At 43.0% G+C, this 21872-nt stretch overlaps 1 protein-coding gene across 2 annotated transcripts in view; it reads left to right on the top strand.

Moving 5' to 3' along the window:
* Positions 1-21872, top strand: part of LOC140426050 (cAMP-dependent protein kinase catalytic subunit beta) — a 205441-nt gene that overhangs the window by 153064 nt on the left and 30505 nt on the right. For both annotated transcript variants that reach the window (XM_072510353.1, XM_072510352.1), the window contains exons 2-4: positions 8313-8374; positions 11379-11507; positions 20923-21021. In XM_072510353.1, coding sequence (XP_072366454.1) covers positions 8313-8374; positions 11379-11507; positions 20923-21021 — 290 coding nt within the window. The remainder of the gene's footprint in view (positions 1-8312; positions 8375-11378; positions 11508-20922; positions 21022-21872) is intronic.

Below are 21872 nucleotides of genomic sequence, written 5' to 3'. Positions count from 1 at the left end.
GGAATCGAACCTGGGACTCTGGAGCTGTGAAGCAATTGTGCTATCCACAATGCTACCGTGCTGCCCTAAAGTTGATGGAAGGTGTTAGGTAATAATGGAGGGATAAGGGAAACAGGACATCTAGGATTTTAATGAATGATGGGCACCAACAGTCTATCTTCTGAACTGATGAGATTTCAAGATTCAAAACTAAGCAAAGGATAGTGAGTTAACACCAGTGAATTCAATGTCAAATCTGTGACACACAGGTAAAAATAGAAAGAGAGATCATAACTGGGAAGAAACAAAAAAGATTTAAATGTTAACACCCAGGTTTGTGAGGATTTAAATGAGCCTCGACGATTTGCCTACCTTTGGCTAGGGGGAGGAATCTCCAGGATAACTCTAATTGTGAAAATCAGTCCTAGATTTCGAGGTTACCTGCTGGGAAAGGAAAACAATGAAACAGGCCATCAGGAGAACAAAATAATGTTGGACTGGTTCCAAGCGAATTAAGTGTCACCTTGAGCAACAGAGTAATATATAGCCATGGATGGGATTGTCAGATGTGTTAAAAATTAATCGGGGAGAACTTTCTGTAGTATACAGTATTATCGACCTATTGAATTGTGGTTAAACAATGTTTTTAGGGTTTTTTTTAAATAAAAGTCTTAAAACTGGCAATCTTATGACCCTCCCAGTCATTCACTGGAAATGTAAATGTCCCTTTTGAAAAGCATCAGACTTCATGGCGATTTAGTACCTTGATGAAGTGAGTGAACTTGAAAGTGGAGGATTGAATGCCAACTGTTGGGTTGGCATTCCGTCCTTGGACAAAGAGAAAGGTTTGAAGTTCGCTCTGCCTGCTTTTGGTGCACTTTTGATTGAAACAAGTTCATATGATTTCTCTACTATTAGCAACTTTCATAGATGGTTGTTGGTTGTTATAGGCATATGCATAGTCATGATGGGTTCTGTTTCCAGTGGTCAGTGGGTCGGTAACCAAAGGACACAGATTTAAAGTATCTAGAGGGGAAATGAGTTTTTTTTGCAGCAAGTTATGATTTGGAATGGAGGGTTGGGGATGGATTCCTTTGGGGAAAGAACAGGGAATTGGGAATAATTGGATAACGTTTTCCAAGAACATGCATGAGGGGCCAAACCTGCGAATTCACTAACCTATCATTTAGCTAGATACTTCCATGGAAAGGCCAAGAGGCTATGTTGTCAGCACATATAAATGGTCTAGTAAACAGCTAACATGAAGCACAAGAACAATTTCTAAAGCTTTAATAAGTAGGCAAAACAAGTTCTGTCAGGCAAAACTGTATCAGCGGGTAATAACTTCCAGTCAATAGCTTCATGTCTCCTAATAGTATTTACCGAGCTCTAAGAAAATGCATGTTTGTGTTGGCTGGTTGTCTAAAGGTTTAAAACACAAAGCAAAATTTCTCATTTTAAATTCAACACCTGTAAAATCTTCTGTTGCTTAATATTGTCTTTGCAAGAGCTTAGATACTGTGCTCAAAACTTTGCATCTTGACTGAACAGTTATGTTGCTGTCGGATTATGTGGAGTCAAATACTGACTAAAGAAACATCCATCTTCAGAGGATGCAGGCTTTCTCCAAACCCATCCAGTCTTGCAATGAGTATGTTCAAAACACCAGTGGGAAAATATTTGAATAGTTTACCAAGGTACCCCAAAGAATCTTCGAGCTTTCTTGACGCAAGATCATCTTGGGTGGCCTGATGGGCAATCAGATACTTAGATAACTCTACACACAACTGAACCAATTCAATTAACTTGACTTGTCAGCATCTCTACTGGCGATTGCTGACTGGGTTTGCCCGATGAAAAAGTAATGAATGGTAATAGATATTAAAATGTGCAGACCCAAAGTACATAAACTTCTATTTGATGATTTTGAGATTTTATCTGAAATATGTAAATACAGTATAATGTATTTCTATTTCAGCTGTTACAATGTTGTCTCGCTTTATAATTTTTTTAAATTTACCTTTCATTGGTAGCCTCTTCAGTCAATGGTTTCTATAGATTTTTCAAAAGTGATTATTTAAGTTTTAGTGAAGTTGATTTGAATCTTTCCACTTATTATTAATGCCGAAGTAAACTTCACCACGTTTTCAGTTCATTGTTTTGGGGAAGATTTGATGGAATGAAAAACTTCGGATTTGAGTATTCCTGAAAAAGAGACACGTTGTTCAAGCTTTTGTCTTGCATGCATCAGGACAAGAATACCAAATTTTAAAGGGAAAGATCATTTATACTGCATGAGAAAAGGGTCCTGATTGGTCAGCAAGTGAACCTTGGTTGAGATTTTGCCATGGGGAATGCATCAAGGAACAATTATTCCCCCAAACCTTTGTTTAAATTCAAAACATGCAGGTCAAAATTGAAGAAATGCAGGTCGACGCTAGTGGTGCATTGCCATGGGGAATGCATTGCTGCTCACTCACATTTGCGAGAAGCTACATAGATTCATATGCAGGGACCTCCTCTGCAAATAGAAAGAATATGTCCAGGCATTGCGCCTTTTTAATTAAACAAAAGCATGGGTGACAAGACCTCGGCTGGAGTCAGTCTACCTTTTTGTTTTGACTTTAAACAAAAGCTTGGGATAACTGTTCCCTGGTGCAGTCTCCATGGCAACCCCACAACCAATCTGAGTCCACTTGCTAATCAACTGCAGTGCAAATTGTTGTTCTCGAGATTTGGCATTCTTGTGCCTGTTCTGATCTATGCAAGACTAAAACCTTTCACAGTCCGTCCCTTTTTTTTCCCGGCAATGCTCAAGTTCAGTACTAAGCGGCAACTTCTAATTTGTTAGGGCAAACCTGCTCTGAACGCAAATATAGATTTATGTTTGATAAGTAAAAGAAAATGAGATGTAGGAAAATGCACGCTTTTGCCATGATCAGCATGTAAAAATTGAAAATGCAACACAACTATTTCAAATCTGTTGTACCGCTATGAAGTGAAGTATCAGTCTGCTTCTGCTGCTGAATATGCCGTGAAAGTACCCTGCAAAAGTCTTGTGTTTGGTGTTGTATAAGTTATCTTCTTTTTGTGGTGTTTATTTGTGCAGGTGTTATTTTTCTGGAATTCCATTTGTAACTTTAGTGCAGGAGTGGAAAAAATTGTTCTCCTGGGAATTAACACTGTGGAGCAGCCTCGATTTGGTTCACTCCAGCAGGTGGGATTTTGGGGAACTGGGTGATGGGTAAGGTGGGAAGTGCTGCAAATTTGGACAAATATTTCTGACCATTGGACAAATATTTCTGCTTCTCCCCATTATTCTTCCAATTCAGATTTGAGGCTCTTCCACCTCTTAGTAGGCTTGAGCACCAGGAGCGCGCGCACATTTTCTAGGCTGAAATGTATTTGTTCATGATGATCAGATAGTTTTCAGCAGCGTTAGTTCTCCCTTCTTCTGAATGCAGCTGGTTTATAGTTCCACCTTGAAGCAACCACAAGTTTTGGCTAAATAAGCATTGATTGAATGAGCTGGCCACTGTACCAATGCGTCACCCAGACACTCATAAGGTGAAGGTGGTTACCCTGAGAATGTCGAGCAAACAACAAACAGGCCTTAAAGGCTAGGAGTTCCGTTTCAGGAACTATATATAATAGGATAATGTGCCCGAGATTAATTGGCTCTCCAGCAATTCTGAAAATTAGAACTTTATTCCCCAATTCTACTCTGGTTAAATTCATGAACTTTTTTTCCACTCCCTTGTTGGCTATGGTGATTTACTAATTTAAGTGTACCAAAAGTTTAAATGATGATCTTAATTTTGGTAGTGTGAAATGTACTCTATGTTGTATTTGTAATTCATCCTTTCTACTGTGGTTAAATTCATGAACTTTTTTCTCTCCTTTTCTTCTCGTCATCTCATCCCTTTGGTTACTTGGGGTGAATTGTCCTGAAAACCCTTGATGAACTGTAGAGACCTTTGGTATGCGCGTTATTTCATAAGGAAGCCCAAAGTCACAGAAAGTCAATTTTTTCGGGAAAAGAAGTTCAAATTATCATGCACAACAAAATTAGTTTTGAATGAAATGCCTTTTTTTAAAATAAACATTTTATTGAGGTATTTTTGGTATAATAACAACAAAATACACAATGTACATGAAACTATAAACATAGTGCAAAACCCATCTCCCTCCCTTACAGGTCCCACCTTTCTTAACCCCCTACTCTAAGCTAAACTAACCCCCCCCCCCCCCCCCCCCCCCGCCTTCTGCTGACGATTAATTTTCCGCAAAGAAGTCGACGAACGGTTGCCACCTCCCTAACCCTAACAGTGACCCTCTCAAGGCGAACTTGATTTTCTCCAAACAGAGCTAGCCATGTCCAATAGCCAGGTCTCCGACTTCGGGGGCTTTGAGTCCCTCCAAGCTAATAGTATCCGTCTCCGGGCTACCAGGGATGCGAAGGCCAGAACGTCTGCCTCTTTCTCCTCCTGGATTCCTGGGTCTTCCGACACCCCAAAATCGCCACCTCTGGACTCAAGTGTCACCCTTGTTTTTAACGCCGTGGACATGACCTCTGCAAACACCTGCCAAAATCCCCTAAGCTTCGGGCATGTCCAGAACATGTGGACATAGTTCGCTGGTCCTCCCGCACATTTTGCACACCTGTCTTACACTCCAAAGAATCTGCTCATCTGGGCCACTGTCATGTGAGCCCGATGAATGACCTTGAATTGTACCAGGCTGAACCTGGCACATGTTGCGGATGCGTTGACTCTACTCAACACGTCCGCCCATAGACCATCCTCTATCTCTCCTTCCACTTGAGCTTCAGCTCCTCGGTCTGCGTCTCCTCTGACCCCATAAGTTCCTTGTAAATGTCAGAGACGCTCCCTTCTCCTACCCACCCTCTGGAAACTACACTGTCCGAGCGAGAAGGTTGACACCTGTTTACGTAGGAAGTCCCGCACCTGCAGATACCTGAATTTGTTTCCCTTCGCCATCCCAAACTTCTCTTCCAGCGCCCTCATACTCCGAAAGCTCCCCTCTATAAACATATCCCCATCCGCTCAATCCCTGCTCTCCGCCATATCCGGAACCCCCCCCCTTCCATACTTCCCGGGGCAAACCGGTGATTATTACAGATTGGAGACCAGACCGATGCTCCCTCTGCTCCCACATGTCTCCTCCATTGCCCCCAGACTCTCAGGGCCGCCGCCACCACGGGGCTGGTGGAGTACCGTGCCGGTGAGAACGGCAGAGGTGCAGTTACCAACGCCCCCAGACTGGTGCTCTTGCATGAAGCCACCTCCATGCTGACCCCTCCCCCACCACCCACTTCCTGATCATGGCAAGATTTGCTGCCCAGTAATAGTTACTATAATTTGGCAGCGCCAGCCCACCCTCTCCCCGACTCCGCTCCAGCATTACCTTCCTTACTCACGGGGTCTTGCCCGCCCAAACAAAGCCAGTGATCACTTTGTTGACCCGTTTAAAAAAGGAACTCCTTCACCCTCGGCTGCCCAAATCTTCATGGATCCCCTCTAGTCTTTGAGTCTAGTCCCGAGTGAAAGACCTGACTGACCCAGCCTTTCCTCAATCTAATCTTAGTTACTCTAAGGTGCGCATCCTGCAACATTACCACGTCCGCCTTCAGTCCCCTAAGATGCACGAACACACGTGCCCTCTTGACTGGCCCATTTAACCCTCGAACATTCCAGGTGATCAGCCGAGTTGGGGGGCTCATTGCTCCCCCTCCCCCTTCGCCGATCAGCCATCCCCTTCTTTGTGCCCGCCTCCAGCCCATGCTCCGCGCCTCCACCGGCCCACCCCCAGGCAGCCTCTGCCCCCAACCTCCTCCCTGTCCCTTGGCCCAAGTCCCTCCCTCGTCAACAGAACATTTCCCCCCCCCCCCCCAGTAACAACACTCTGTAACCCAACCACTTTAATAAACCGAACATATGCACACCCCCCACTGTGCTTCCGTGAGCTAGCCCGCCCAGCTAGCTTGGTGGCCCCCATTCCTGGCACCGGATAGTCGCCCACCTATTGTTCCCCCCCCCCCCCTCCCTTTGCTCGTTCAAACATACTCGAAAAGCAAACAATCCCCACACAATTGCCCTACAGAAAAACACCAAGATCTAAACAAGCACACCTCCATCCCCCAAGACAGTGAAAATGAAAACCTTAACTCACTCGGCTCTGCCGCTGGTCCCAGATCAATGCAAAAGGCATCCAAACAGCTTCCACAAAACGAAAAACAAGGAACTTTTTAAAAAAAGAACAGAAAAACAAAAAAACAACATGAACATTGCAGCAAAGTTCAAAAGTTCTCAGTCCACCACCAGTCCTTTCCTTTTTGCGAAGTCCAGTGCGCCCTCAGGCGACTCAAAATAAAAGTGCAGTTCCTCGTGCGTGACCCAGAGACCGGCCGGATGCAACAGTCCGAACTTCACCTTTTTCTGAAAAAGGATCGACCTAATCTGATTGAGGCCTGCTCTTCTCCTGGCATCCTCCACACTCATCTTGGTAAACCCGCAGGGTACTGTTGTCCCACTTACAGCTCCGTGTCTGCTTGGCCCACTGTAGAATACGCTCCTTATCCAAGTACCTGTGGAATCTCACCACCATTGCCTTCAGGGGTGGTGGGGGGGGGGGGGGTCCTCACGAGTGCTCTGTGAGCCCTGTCCACCTCCCGGGAGAATGCCCCATCCCCCAGCAGCTTCCCAAACATGTCTGTGATGTATGTCCCAGCGTCCGCTCCTTCGGACCCCTCCGGAGGCCCAACGATTCTCAAATTCTGCTGGCGGGACCTATTCTCTAGGTCCTCCACCTTCTCCAGGAGATTCTTCTGCTGGTCTCTCAGCATCCCCACCTCCAACTCCACCGCAGTTTGATGTTCCTCCTGCTCAGCCAGCGCCTTCACCACCTTCTGGATCGCCCGATCTTGGGCGTCCAATCTAAGCTCCAACCGGACAATCGACTCTTTTATCAGGTCCACGCAGTCCCATTTCTGCTTAGCAAAGCCTTCCTGAATAACTTGCATCAGCTGCTTTGTTGACCGCTGGGTCGACAAACCAGAGGTCAGGTCCTCTGCCATGCTGTCTCCTGCTGCAGCTTCAGCCCAAGCCTTCTCTGTCTTTCTGTATCTGCCTTTACGAGCACTTCTAGTCCTTCTCTCCATGCACCGATGTGGAAATTCAGTACACAATTGCCTCTGTCATCAGTTTTGTAATTCAAATCCGGTAGAAAATCGGAGGGAAAGGTCCAAAAGTCCGACCCGAGCGAGAGCCACCAAATGTGTGACTTACTCCTTCATAGCCACCGGAGTCATGAAGTGCCTTTTTAAACAAAAATATCAATTTGAATTAAACTAAAGACTAGCAATGGTGTCGATGAGTGCAAAACAAATGACAATTTTTCATTTACATACTGTGTTTTATCCAATATTAATATTTGAAAATGATTCCAGTTCGTTTTGAGAAAGTTAGGACCTTGTGTAAGCATGCAAACCTCTGACCTGATTCACATCTAGAAACAAAATTGAATTAACATAAATTCAAAACCACATCCAAAAGACATGCTCGTTAGGTGAATTGGACATTCTGAATTCTCCCTCCGTGACCAAACAGGCGCTGTAGTGTGGCGACAAGGGGATTTTCACAGTAACTTCATTGCAGTGTTAATGTAAGCCTATTTGTGACACTAATAAAGATTATTACTCTGCCAAATGTTCATTATCGTTAAACTGTCAAAGTAATTTTCTTTCAGAAGATCGATAGAAACAATAAGTAAGGGTACTTGCTAAAACAGATCATTTCCAAATGGTGATTTGATTTGTGGAGGTCCGGTTAACCTTTTAAAAATATATATTTTAACTCAAAAATTCAACGTTCTGTGACTATGAGCAGCTTTGGTTTGCAGTGTTTCATAGCTATCGTGTGTCTTTGCCTGTGGTCATTTTGCATTTCCAATCCATTGCTTTATAGCTTGTTAACATTAAAACTTGCTTGCCTAGCTGCTGCTTTGGGTTCTGTTTTACCTTTTCTTTTAAGTTGTGTGTTGCAAACTAGTAGCAATCGCTACAAGTTCTGATTGAAATGCTCAACTGAGAAGCTTAAAATTTGTGCAACAGAAATGTTGAAACATGTAGTTTGATATCTTGTGTATAAGTAGTTTTCCTATCTCATAATCTTTAAACAGGTTTAATTTTAATTTATTTTTTGCAACAATGTGCTACTTATACACTTGATACAGTAATTATTGTTGTCTTCATAAACCAGGCTTCTAACAAAGAGTATTTTTTTAAAAACCATGTATCTATCTTTGTTTTATAGTGAAAGAGTTCTTAGCCAAAGCCAAAGAAGATTTCTTAAGAAAATGGGAAAGTCCACCACAGGTATGTGTTGTCTTACCATGCTTGTAGAAAGATAATGTGCAGAACGGTATTAAATACCACTTGTAGGTTGGAATCAGGGCGAGGGAAATGCGGGAGAATTGGGTGCTTCAGAGTTACTCGCCATTCTTCCATTTGAGATATGGGATCAAAACATTCTCAGATGTTTGGATGAAAATATCTCTTTTCACACATGGAGTGAGTTTGGGGCTGTCATCAACCCTTCTATCTATTGTCCCTGCCATTTAATGAGCAGTCCTGCTCCCTGCATAAAGAGACAGCATTGTAGATAATGGAAAATATTACTCTGATGCAGGAAGAAGTACTCGATTCAGACTAAAGCAGATTGATGGGGTCAAGGCAGCTTTACTTTGCAATTGGCTGCAAGGATTTGAGAAATACAAATTCTAACTTACTATTTGGAGCTTTTATTTTAAAACCTCAGTTACTAACGATTAGATGTGAGCAAATGCTCCGACAAACCTGCTTGTACAGTACCCAAAGTATAATTCAGACACCGCTGTAAATTCCGATTCTGTAATTAATACAACAATTGTTAAAATAGAGAAAAAAATGTTAAAAAACGAGTAATATTTTTGGTACTGACTTTAGTGGGGTCACACAAGACATGTCCCAAGGCAAAATTGGCTGCTGGGATATATATTAAATACATTGGGCCCATTATCCCGTACCGGCCTCCCCGAACAGGTGACTGAATATGGCGACTAGGGGCTTTTCATGGTAACTTCATTGAAGCCTACCTGTGACAATAAGCGATTATTATTATTAATTTATTTGCTCAAGGTGAAGAATGCACCGGTTAGCTCTGTTGCTTCACAGCGCCAGGGTCCCAGGTTCGATTCCCGGCTTGGGTCACTGTCTGTGCGGAGTCTGCACGTTCTCCCCATCTTGGTTTCCTTCCACAAGTCCCGAAATACGTGCTTGTTAGGTGAATTGGACATTCTGAATTCTCCCTCTGTGTACCCTAACAGGCGCCGGAGTGTGGCAACTAGGGACTTTGCACAGTAGCTTAACTGCAGTGTTAATGTACTTGTGACAAAGATTATGATTATTATAATTGAGTGCTAGGAAAGCAAATATTTGGGGAAAGCATCAATCACTTGCAGGCATGCTTATAGGTTTTAAGGGGTTCTTTTTGCCTAATTTCCTCTTTTTCTATAGCTGACGACATTGATTGTTACTGGGATATGATTTCACGTGTATTAGTTGTCGCCTAGTCTCCTCGCTAAAAGCAGACCATAAGTTGGGTGGTCCACAAAACAATGGCATCAAAGCCAAATCCAGTTTTGCGGCTAATCAGTGCCCACACTTGCCTAGTCTTCAGCCGAATGGACCAATAGCAATTAGGAACAGCGATCTGAATTTTTCCCTCTTAGACCCAGAATGGTGCTGTGACAAACCCAATTGCTGCTCTGCAGCTGTAATCTACTTTGCTGGGTGAAAACGTTGTGATTCTGGGTTCAAGCCAATTCGATTGAAGGCCATTCATACTGATTTTTCCACAGTTAGATGGCACGAACATTAAACTAGTTAATTTATTGCCTTCATCCATATATATTGCCTGATGAACCAGTGGACAAAATATTCCAACATTAATCATTAATTAATCATCACTTTTGTAGTGGCACTTATGATTTCAATGAAAAATTCTACATCCTCTTCCACCTTGCTGCTCCTCTTTGGTTGTGTTGTTTATGTTTAGTTTGCATGCAGAGCTGGTGAAATCTATTTTGCAAAGTTGGCAGTTTAGAGTGCGCAATTAGTACTCTGAATGCTATGATTGTTACGGTAATTTATATTATGTATTGTCACCTTGAAACAGTGTTGAATGCCGTGCAGGACTGCTTTTACCATTGTCCTGAAGTGAAGCATCCTAGTCCCGGCCACATTTGCAACTCTAACTTTCTTGTGTTAGTCCACTGTATCTTAATTTGTATAAATTACCCTGACATCTTCCAGGAATAAACTGGACAAGGAGACTGCTGGCACAATGGATCAGAATTCTACCTTTTGATTTCTGGATTTAATTCCAACCTGATATGAAAATCTCTTCACCATCTGTGCCAGTTACATAGAACATAGAGTTCTATGTGCATTGAGTTTTGGGATCACTGGCGCTTAATGGTTGTTATGTGGATTCACAGAATAGAGCTGGAGGCTACAGCACAGAACTACTCCCTAATAGGAATAAATTTAAATCTCCTACAGGCATCCAGGAATACTGATATGGAAACTCAAAGAGCAGTCCTGGCGATAGAGAGAACTATATTTGGCATATTACACGTAATATGTGCCTTCAATGTTGATCTACTCAAATATGCTGATCAAAGCAGCATCTAGCAAAGGCAAAGCTGTCATAAAGGGGAGAACTGGCCCTTGCTAGCCTAGTAGTGAAGATGCTAAAACTGACCTTCATGCGCCTGAGGTCGGGATGAGAAATTGTTTCTTTTTGTTAATGGGGTAACTGTTGGAAATGTTTTGAAGGCTATCTTGGAACTGTTTTTGCAGTGAAGGATACTTGTATGAATATCCTGCAAAGCAACATCCCAATTCCAGGCTGCTTTTTCTGAAATGGCGTGTCGGTATCAAATTAAGTTCCGTCTCTTAATTCTGAACACAAGGCAGAGATTTGATCAGATTCATCCGTGATGCCTTCTGCAATCAAATAATATGGCAACATGAAAAGAATTTACATGTGAATAAGATGCTTGGATAAAATAGGGCAATCTACCCTGTGGATTGTATTCCAGCAAGGAACTAAATGGCCTCATGAAGAAGAGGGGCATGTGATTAAAAATTGAGGGGATGAAAACATCTGGGGGCAGTTGTGCTTTGACTGTGGGTGATGTGACTTTCCTGTTCCTCTGCCATGCAGCCATCTGGTGAAATCTGAAGGTAGGGCCGAGACGGGGACGCGGAGATGTGGCGGGGTAGCTCCAGTGTAGAACACTGAAAGGAACTAAAATTGTTCTTTTGCATCTTTCAGAACACCGCAGGCCTAGATGACTTTGAAAGGCAAAAAACACTTGGAACAGGTTCTTTTGGAAGAGTTATGTTGGTGAAACATAAAGGCACAGAACAGTACTATGCCATGAAAATACTGGACAAACAGAAAGTAAGTATTCTAACCCCACCTTAAATAACAAAAAGCAGATAGGAAAGTAGATTGAGGCTGTTTTTAAAATGCTAGTCATCAGTTTTGGACATCAGTGCCAAAACACTTTTTGATGGACATGGGAGGTAGATCTGTTTGTGCCAATTTTGGCAACAGAATAGTAGCTTTGCTGTGTTTCCTACTGTACCGAGCAGCACCATTCCTTTCTGAAACTGCTGCTAGGAAGGATCTGACCCATTACAAAGCACTTTGATTTTCACAAAGGAGAAATGAAACTGATTTGTTAATGCAGAAGTGCCTTTTCTGAGATCTGGCTTCTGGTCTTTTGCTTGCGTAACTACAGAGCAATGCTGAAAAGGTCAGCTTGAGAAGCGTCAGATGTACAGCAAAGCTTCAAAGACCATTTCCTTTTAAAGTTTGAACCAGCACAGATGTCTTTGGTGCGTGGCATGACAATATCGGACAATTAGCTGCAGATTTATAAACTGGGCACTTTTGAATTAACTTTGTGAATCAACTTTGTGAATCAAAACCGTTTGAATTCTGTGCAAGCAACAACTTATGGCTTGCTTCAAGAAGTAGTGTTGTTTCAAAAAAAACAGAACTGATTCCAAGATTGTGGAATTCACCCCACAATAAAACAGAATGGAGTCCACCCCACCAGAACAACCTTGAAACAACGATGCACGTGTTGTTAGAATCACAAGCTGCAATTTCGCGTATGCAGCTCCCAACACCCACCCTGTCTCTCTCTCTCTCTCTCTCTCTCTCTCTCTCTCTTCCCCCCCCCCCCCCCCCCCCCCCCCCAAAGTTGTGGGTGTCATTCCCTCTGAAGACAGCAGTGCTTCCTCGTATTAAGGATTTGGGATTATGATCCAGTGGGGACCCTTGAAAAGGAAGCCAAAGAATTAGTTTTAATCAAAAGAACTGTGCTACAAGAATTCACTTTTTTTTTACCAAAACAAACTTTATATAAAAGAACTAAAACAAAGCAAATACGATTAAATTAACCCTACAGTTTGTATGCACTCCAGGTTCACTTCATTCTCCCCAAGAATTCTCTCTTAAGATGCAATAAGATTTACATCTGTAGGGACCACTCATAAATATCCGCTGGAGAATTCCCCTCAGCTTGCCGTTTGCCATCTCCTGACTGTGGGTACCCCAGTCCCTGGTTCTGGCGACTTCTCAACATTTCCAAGCTAATGCAGCTGATTAGTTTTCTTTGTAACAAGACATTTTTCCACCAGCTTCAAACTAGTCGATCGTCCAGCTTCCATTACCGCACAAGGTCCCAACTGAGATCAAGCCTCATCCACGTTCTATGTGCTCAATGATGACTTTTTTTTTATAAACTCTGTTTCCCGTGCAGATCTATCTAACTTTAATTTGGCTATCTTCTCTGTAAGCGCAAACTGCACACACCAGTTTCAAGATGCAACTCACTCCGCGAACACCAATACAAATTGAAACCTGAGAACCTCCCTAAGCTCCACCCATCTGGGCTGTCCACAAACCAACCTTTATGAGCCCTCATTCACAATGTTTTTCGATCTGATGAAGTGAATGGATTTTACAGTCTTTTAACACTTACTGAATGCTTTAAAACTCATTTGGCTCTACTTCCCAAAATAATCTCTCAGAACTGCCATTATTGCAAGCTTTATAGGCTTGATGAGTCCAGCTCTTTGGCTAAGTAAGCCCCATCTGTTTTGCAGCTCTAGCTCTTCTATTCTGACTTAATTAAACACACACGGGTTCACCTTTGGAACTGTCATTTCTTGTGCTATTCTGGCAATCTCCAAAGCCCTATGTCTTAATTACCTCCTCTTTCTAGCTGCCTCTTGAGGCAACATGCCCCAACCTTTTAGTGTAAAAGACTACAAGCTTGAATTGCATTTATCCCATTTTCTATGGTTAAATTTTAATTCCTAAAACTAAAGATTATTTACTAAAACGCATGAACCATGAACTCTATATTCGTAACAGCTGTAAACAGTTGTTTACAACAGTGATGCCTGAAAGTTGTAGTTGTTTTCCTGAGAAGTGATTCTTCAAGTGAAACAATGTTGAGCAGAACAGAATTTCCCATTGTAAAAGGTTCTGAAGCATCTTTTCAGAAGAAAAAATTAAAACCATTGAAACACCGTACACACCTAAATTCCTATATGCATTCATGAAATAACTTTTAAAATAAAATTAATTTTCTAACCCTTGCTATTTAACCCCTGCACGCCAACCCTCCTGCTCACCTGCTACTTCCCTCTCTCGAATCCTCACTGTGACTAAGGACTTGTAAGAGGGATGGTGAGGGAGGGGCGACACACTAGTTAGCACTGCTGCCTCACAGCAGCAGGGACTCGGGTTCAATTCCGGAGTTTGCATTTTCTCCCAGTGTCTGCATGGGTTTCCTCTGGGTCCTCTGTTTTTTCTCCCCACAGTACAAAGATGTGCAGGTTAGGTGGGGTTACAGTGATAGGGCAGGAGAGTGAGCCTGGGCGGGGTGCTCTTTCAGAGGGTCGGTGCAGACTCGATGGGCCAAATGGCCTCTCTCTGCACTGTAGGAATTCTATTCTATTCTATGGAAGCGAGCAAAGGGAGCTGGAAAGCTGCACGAGGGAGGATCGAGGAGGGTGGGCGATGGAAACTGAACAGGAGAGAGAGGCATCAAGCAGGAGGGGGTTGGTGAGTGTAGTGAATAGCACAGGTATAGATAACTTTCATACAAAATTGCAGTGCAGGATTTTGAAAATCTCTGTCTTCCTCATACTAGCTCCAAAATGGCGTTGATTTGGTCACATGGCACAGTGGTACACAGTCGGGAGATAGTTGCCCTGGGAGTCCTCAACATCGACTGTAAACCCCATGAAGCCTTATGGCTTCAGGTTAAACATGGGCAAGGAAACCTTGATTAGCACATACCGGCCACCATCAGCTGATGAATCAGTACTCCTTCATGTTGAACACTACTTGGAGGAAGCACTGAGGGTGGCAAGAGCACAGAATGTGCTCTGGGTGGGGGACTTCAATGTCCATCAATAAGAGTGGCTCAGTAGTGTTATGGGCAAGGGTTTAGAGAACCCCAAAGTGTAGCATGGAGTTCACCTGACCCACAACTTTTAATAAATTGTGGTATGGGGAGCAGACGGCCCACTCTACAAGTGTGGTACATAGAACGTAGAACTTTACAGCACAGTACAGGCCCTTCGGCCACGATGTTGTGCCGAACTAGTCTGAAACTAAGATCAAATCAACCTACTCCCAATCGTTCTAGTGCACTCCATATGCCTATCCAATAACCGCTTGAAAGTTCCTAAAGTGTCCGACTCCACTACCATAGCTGGAGTGCGTTCCACGCCCCAACCACTCTCTGAGTAAAGAACCTACCTCTGACATCCCAGCAGAAATGGAAAAGTATTTTTTAAAGCAAAACAATGTTTATTCTATGAACCCAAGTTAACCTTTTTAAAACATACAGTGAACATCTTAGCAACCATTAATTCAAATACAACCCCCAAAGACTACAACACGAAGTAATCCTTTAAGCTTTCCTTTTTAACATCCATACGACTTAAAACAGCTTTTACCAGAAGCACATCATGTTAAAGTCACTACTGTTATTAGTTTTAAATCACCAGGATCGATTTACAGTCTTTAGATTACAGAGAGAGATTCACACACCTTCTGTCTGTGACTGCAGCTATCCAGCTCTGAAAACTAAACTAAAACCCACCCTGCAGCAAACAGCCTAAAACCAAAGTAAAAGCTGACACAGCCCAGCTCCACCCACTCTCTGGCATCACTGCAGTAGTAAACACCCATTTCTTAAAGGCATTCTCACTACAGATGTTTATATACACACCCATTTATAAACACCCATTTCTTAAAGGTACTCTCACATGACAGTAGTACCAGCACAGACCGAGCTGGCCGGGTCCTAAAGGACATAGCTGCTAGACTGGGACTGCAGCAGGTGGTGAGGGAACCAGCAAAAGGGAAAAACGTACCTGACCTCATCCTCATCAACCTGCCTGCTGCAGATGCATCTGTCCACGACAGTATCAGTAGAAGTAACCACCGCATAGTCCTTGTGGAGACAAAAGTGTTATGGTCTAACACAAAAGTGTTATGGTTTAGAGAACAAAGTATATCATGGAGTTTACCTGACCCACAACTGTTTATTGATTTTGGTTACGGGGAGCACAAGGGCCTACTTTTCAGCTGTTATTCAACAGAGGCCTTAAGCACTTTTAAACAAAAACATAGTTTATTCTACTAATTCAGCTAACATTTTATAAACACACACAGTAAGCATTTCATCAACTCCAAACATAAATACCCCACACAGTACAGTACTCGATATTTAACCCTTAACTTCCCTTTACTGTTTCACTCAAACAACAACATCCATAAATCAGCCAATCCCTTTTACCACAAAACAGTAGGTTTCAATTCCTTCCAGAACAGTTATTACTTTGAAGTTACCAAGTGATTTTGATAACATCCAAGATCCTTGTAGTCTGAATACAGCTTCCAACTGTCTGAACCAAAAGTAAAACTCAGACCACTGCCCAGCTCCACCCACACAATGACATCACTGCAGCCATTTGAGAAGACGAACAGTTCTTAAAGGGACATTCCCATGACACAAGTCCCGTATTCGCATCGAGGATATCCTCCATCGTGTTGTGTGGCACTACCACTGTGATAATTGGGATAGACTTCGAACAGATCTTTCAACGCAAAACTAAGCACCCATTAGGCGCTGTGGCCTATCGGCAACAGCATAGTTGTACTCGGCCACAACCTGTAACTTCATGGTCCAGCATATCCCCCACTCTACCATTACCACCAAGCCAGTGGATCAACCCCTGTTTCAACAAACAGTGTAGGAGAGCATGCCTCAGGCAACACCAGGTATACCGAAAAATAAGGTAGTGACATGGTGAAGCTACAACACAGGACTACCTGTGTGCCAAACAGCATAAACAGCAAGAAATAGACTGAGCTAAGCAATTCCACAACAAACTCATCAGATCTAAGCTCTACAGTCCTGCTACATCCAGTCGTGAATGGTGGTGGACAATTAAACAACTCGGTGATGGAGGAGCCCAGCACAATGTGCAAAAGACAAGGCTGAGGCGACAATCTTCGGACAGAAGTGCCGAGTTGATGATCCATCTCGGTCTTCTCTGGAAATCCCCAGCATCTTCGGTGTCAGTCTTCAGTCAATACGATGCACTCCACGTGATATCAAGAAACGGCTGAAGGCACTGGATACTGCAAAGGCTGTGGACTCTGACAGAATTCCAGCAATAGTACTAAGGACTTGTGCTCCCGAACTTGCTGCACCACTAGCCAAGCTGTTCCAATACTGGAATCTACCCAGCAATGTGGGAAATTGTACAGCGGTGTACCGTACACAAAAAAAAGAGACAAATCCAGCCCAGCCTATTCCCGCCCAATCAGCCTACTCTCCATCATTAGCAAAGGAGTTATCTACAGTGCTATCAAGTGACACTTAATAAGCAATAACCTGCTCACGGACGCTCCGTTTGGGTTCTGCCAGGGTCACTCAGCTCCTTACCTCATTGCAACCTTGGTTCAAACAAAAGAGCTGAATGCCAGAGGTGAGGTGAGAGTGACTCCCCTTGACATCAAGGCAGCATTTGACTGAGCATGGCACCAAGGAGCCCTAGCTAAACTGGAGTTAATGGGAATCCGGGGGGAAACTCTCTGCTGGTTGGAGTCATACCTGGCACAAAGGACATTGGTTGTGGGGTTGGAAGTCAATCATCTCAGCTCCAGGACATCACTGCAGGAGTCCCTCAGGGTAGTGTCCTAGACCCAACCATCTTCAGCTGCTTCATCAATGACCTCCTTTCCATCATAAGGTCAGAAGTGGGCTGTTCGCAGATAACTGCACAATGTTCAACACCAGTCCCGACTCCTCAGATAATGAAGCAGTTCATGTCCAAATGCAGCAATACCTAGACAATATCCAGGCTTGGGGTGACAAGTTACATTCGCGTGACACAAGTGCCAGGCAATGACCACCTCCTACAAGAGACGATCTAACCATTGCCCCTTGACATTCAATGGCATTACCATCACTGAATCCCTACAATCAACATCCTGGGATTACATTTGGTCAGAAACTGAACTGTACTAGCCATATTACAGGGTGGCACGGTAGCACAGTGGTTAGTATTGTTGTTTCACAGCGCCAGGTTTGATTCCCGGCTTGGGTTGCTGTCTGTGCGGAATCTGCACGTTGTCCCCGTGTCTGCGTGGGTTTCCTCCGTGTACCCGAACAGGCGCCGGAATGTGGCGACATGGGGCTTTTCACAGTACCTTCATTGCAGTGTTAATGTAAGCCTATTTGCGATAATAAAGATTATTTTTATTATTACATCCCCTAAACAGTGCGAAAGCAGAAGTCCTGACTGCCCATGCCAGCCCCGCTATTTCTCTAGTTAAAGTGGAACAAATCTGAATGGGGGAATTTAAAATGGGGATCTACTGGCCGTTATTCAAGTTCCCTGGGTAAACCACCAACATTGGAATGAACTGCATTTATCAGGGACAGGCAGTTAAATACTGATGCGTTTTGAGGATCTTGTTTTGCAAATATTGAATGCTCTTGATTTTCATGAGTTTGGTATCTTTAAAATATTTTGTTTTGCAGATCAAAGACATTTGCAATCTCAAATCTGAGGCATGTCTGTATTGTTCTAGCCATCTGAAGAAATAAAAAAATACAAATATGATGTAGCATGTAGAAATCAGACCTATTCAGAATAGATTTGATATGTTTAAAATGCACGGCAATTGCCAGAACCGATGCAGCATTAGGAGCTTCATTTTCTTTGCAAGTACCTCTTTCAGATACTGGAGACTATTTTATTACATGGTGTGCTGTGATTTAGATCAATAACTTCAATTAGACAAATTATGAATGTGTATCAAAGCGCACAGAGCAGGTTCGAGTTTAACATTCCGAAGTCAAGTTGTAGATATTTGAAAAGAAATCCAGGCGGCGGGAATATTTACATAAGGAATTTCGGAAAGGCTTCTCTCACTTTCCGTGATGTTGAGTTATGAAGAGAACGGCATCGCTGTTTTCAGCACAGTGCCATGGTGGGTCTGCGCGTTTTTGGTACTGCTAAGCTCTTAGCTGTGCAATTCTACATTCTTGCCCTTACAAATTTGGATTGTCTGGAAAAGGTATTTTCAGTTGTATATCACTAGATGACACACTGCTGGGCGTAAACATGCCACTTTGGCCAGAGCAATTTGAAGTGATAAACAAACAGAATACACACATTCTTTTATTTGTGTAGTAAAATACTTGGCTCGAATGCAGCTATTTTCCTAAAGTATATCAGCACCAATGTGCTATGGAAGCCTAATGGCATCAATAAAATGGGAGATAGCAGGAAAGACTGTGGGCGAAACATTCACTCCTCACCATGCAAGACCAAGTGTTTGCAGACCCGCAGCAATGTGGTTGACTCTTAAATGCCCTGTGAAATGGCCTAGCAAGCCACCCAGTTGTACTCAGCCGCTACAAAAACCCAGAAAAGGAATGAAACTAGACAGACTACCCAGCATTGAACTAGGCACCAGAATGGACAACGGCCTCCCCGTTTCTGCGTGGGTTTCACCCCCACAACCCACAAAGATGTGCAGGTTAGGCGGATTGGCCACGCTAAATTGCCCCTTAACTGGAAAAAAATAATTGGGTACTCTAGATTTATAAGAAAAAAGAAACGACAATGGCAAACCCAGCCCTGCCGACCCTGGAAAGGCCTCCTTACTTAACGTCTGGGGGCTTGTGCCAAAGTTGGGAGAGCTGTCGCACAGACTAGTTCTAAACCCACGGCCACTACCATCTTGAAGGACAAGAGCAGCAGATACCTCGGAACCCAACCACCTGGAGGTTCCCCTCAAAGTCACTCACCACCCTGACTTGGAAATATATCAGCGTTCCTTAACTGTCGCTGGGGCAACATCTTGGAACTCCCTCCCTAACAGCACAGAGGGTGTACCTACACCTCAAGGACTGAAATGGGTCAAGAAGGCAACTCGCCGCTACCTTCTGAAGGGCAACTAAGGATGTGCAATAAATGCAGGCCTAACCAGTGACACCCACATTCCGTCAATTAATTTTTAAAAACAATCAAGGGGAATGCAGATGGATTAAATTGGGAGCAGTATGCCTGTACAAGATGAATGGTGATTTTGCTAACACCTTAAATAGAAGGAAAGTAGAGACGCTTTGTGATCTGGTGTAGAGCAATCCGACTACTGACCGCTAGGTTTACTGCGGCAGTTTGTAAATGGGTTAAAAGTGGAATTCCGTTGTTCGAAATTTTCTATTACGTGTCTAACTTTTCCAAGGAGTTGGGCTTATTGTAAATACATGGTATGAATATATATTTAGCTTTCCTCCAAACTCCAGAACATGCCAACGCATGTTGGGATGGTGATCCGATCAAAGTTAACCCTTTCGTACTTATCCCATTTTGCCCTTTTTCACATCCGGGATCAATATGTCGGGGCTATCATAGCCACGGTCAATCCCATTCCTACACGGGCACATTGTTGGAATGGGACACTATTTAGCATCTCCCCTATCCCCAAAATCGGCAGGTGCTGAGACTGTCGGACACTTCCAGTGACTTTGGTGGAGAGCGACCAACAAAGGGATTTTTAAAAATAAAACGTTAATATTGAATGCTGTGTGCACATTGCCCATCTGGTATCTTCAGAGTTGATGCTTATCTGCTTAATATTCCTATTAATTTCTTGTCTTTTTTATTGAGAAATTTAGGTGAAATGTGAAAGGCCAGGGCCCGTAGTGCAGGACGCTATGCAGGACCAAAGTTGAAAAGAGTAGTAGAGAAGACGAGATAACTTGCCACGCAGTGGTTAGGTGATGTCAGGATCACGTTTTTAGAAGCCTGTAGGTTATAGAAGGAAGGGAAGACTGAGAGGTAAGGAGTTCCACAGTTCTGAGGTCCTGCGAAAGAGTGAGTTCGAATGGAGATAGTTTGATGAGTCTTGTTTCTTTTAACAATATTGTGCAGGAGAAGGAAAGCAGAAAGTAATCAACTGTGGCCTTAAAAGTTTACCACATCTTCATCTATTCATACTAATTTGACTCAAATTGGATCTCATTGGACAACTCATTTATCTTCTCCTGCCTCTAAAGGAGAAGGGCAAATCAAATTTAAAGCAGAATTATTATTGTCAGAGAATGACTGTTGAGTTGAGAATCACTAGTTATCCTGAATTTGATTTGCTGTTTAAATTGTTGAGACGGGCTGTAATAACGTAAAAGACTGCTGTACAAACGAATGTAATGCTCCCTTCAGCAGAAACGTTGTTGAATAATGTAATTTTTCTTTAGGTTGTCAAGCTGAAGCAAATAGAACACACGCTCAATGAGAAGAGAATATTGCAGGCTGTTAACTTCCCATTTCTGGTGAAATTGGAGTATTCCTTCAAGGTAGATATTCGTCTCAAACTTTGGAAGAACAATGTTGCATATCTGCCTTCATTCGCTTTCCATTCAAGTTGAAATGTTTTATATTAATCCTTGCTGCTCATTAGCCCAGCTCACCTGGGAGAATGGTAAGCCTATAATTTGCTGAAAGGGTTAAATACGATTATTCTTTGGCATTATGCTGAAAATGCTGAGGAGTCTTCCCACCAGTTGCTAGGCGACAAATTGAAGAAAGCCGAAGCGGTTACTGCTGGAGGGTTGTAAACTTGCAATCGGCTGTATGAAACCTGACTTTAAATGCTGCGGGGTGGAGGGTGGCATGAAATTAGAAAGTCATGGGCCATTCATGTTTCTCCGGTCTCAAAATTTGTGGCATTTCTGATTAAATGCTTGGAAACATGTATTGATTTAGTTACATAGACTTCAACACAGTGTGTGTGTGAACTATGTTGCAACAATTGATATTTCATGAGGGCTTAAGAATCCAGGCATTTGTTTTTATTGCGTGTTGCCCCCCTCTATTGCTAAATATGTGAATTGCATTTCAATGCAGCTTATGGCCGTAAATATTAACCACTCCCTTTATTACCATTTGATCAGTTGCCAACCACGTATTAACTTAATCCCCACTCATGCACCACTCAGTTCTTTTCTGATTTGAAGTGTACTTTGACAACAGCAGAAGGTATAAATGAAACTCCATAAAGGTGTTGCATTAAAAATGAATTAACGTATGACACGTTCCACAAATTATCGATCACCTTCTCGCAAACTGAAACCATATTAATTAGCGTGGAATTAAATGCCATTGTTCACTCCATGGAAGACGTGATATGACTTGCCCAGTTATATTT

Source organism: Scyliorhinus torazame, chromosome 7 (assembly GCF_047496885.1).
Source record: "Scyliorhinus torazame isolate Kashiwa2021f chromosome 7, sScyTor2.1, whole genome shotgun sequence".
Classification (NCBI taxonomy): domain Eukaryota; kingdom Metazoa; phylum Chordata; class Chondrichthyes; order Carcharhiniformes; family Scyliorhinidae; genus Scyliorhinus; species Scyliorhinus torazame.
The sequence above is the reverse complement of the archived record's forward strand: the minus strand, read 5'-3'. Positions and strand labels throughout refer to the sequence as shown.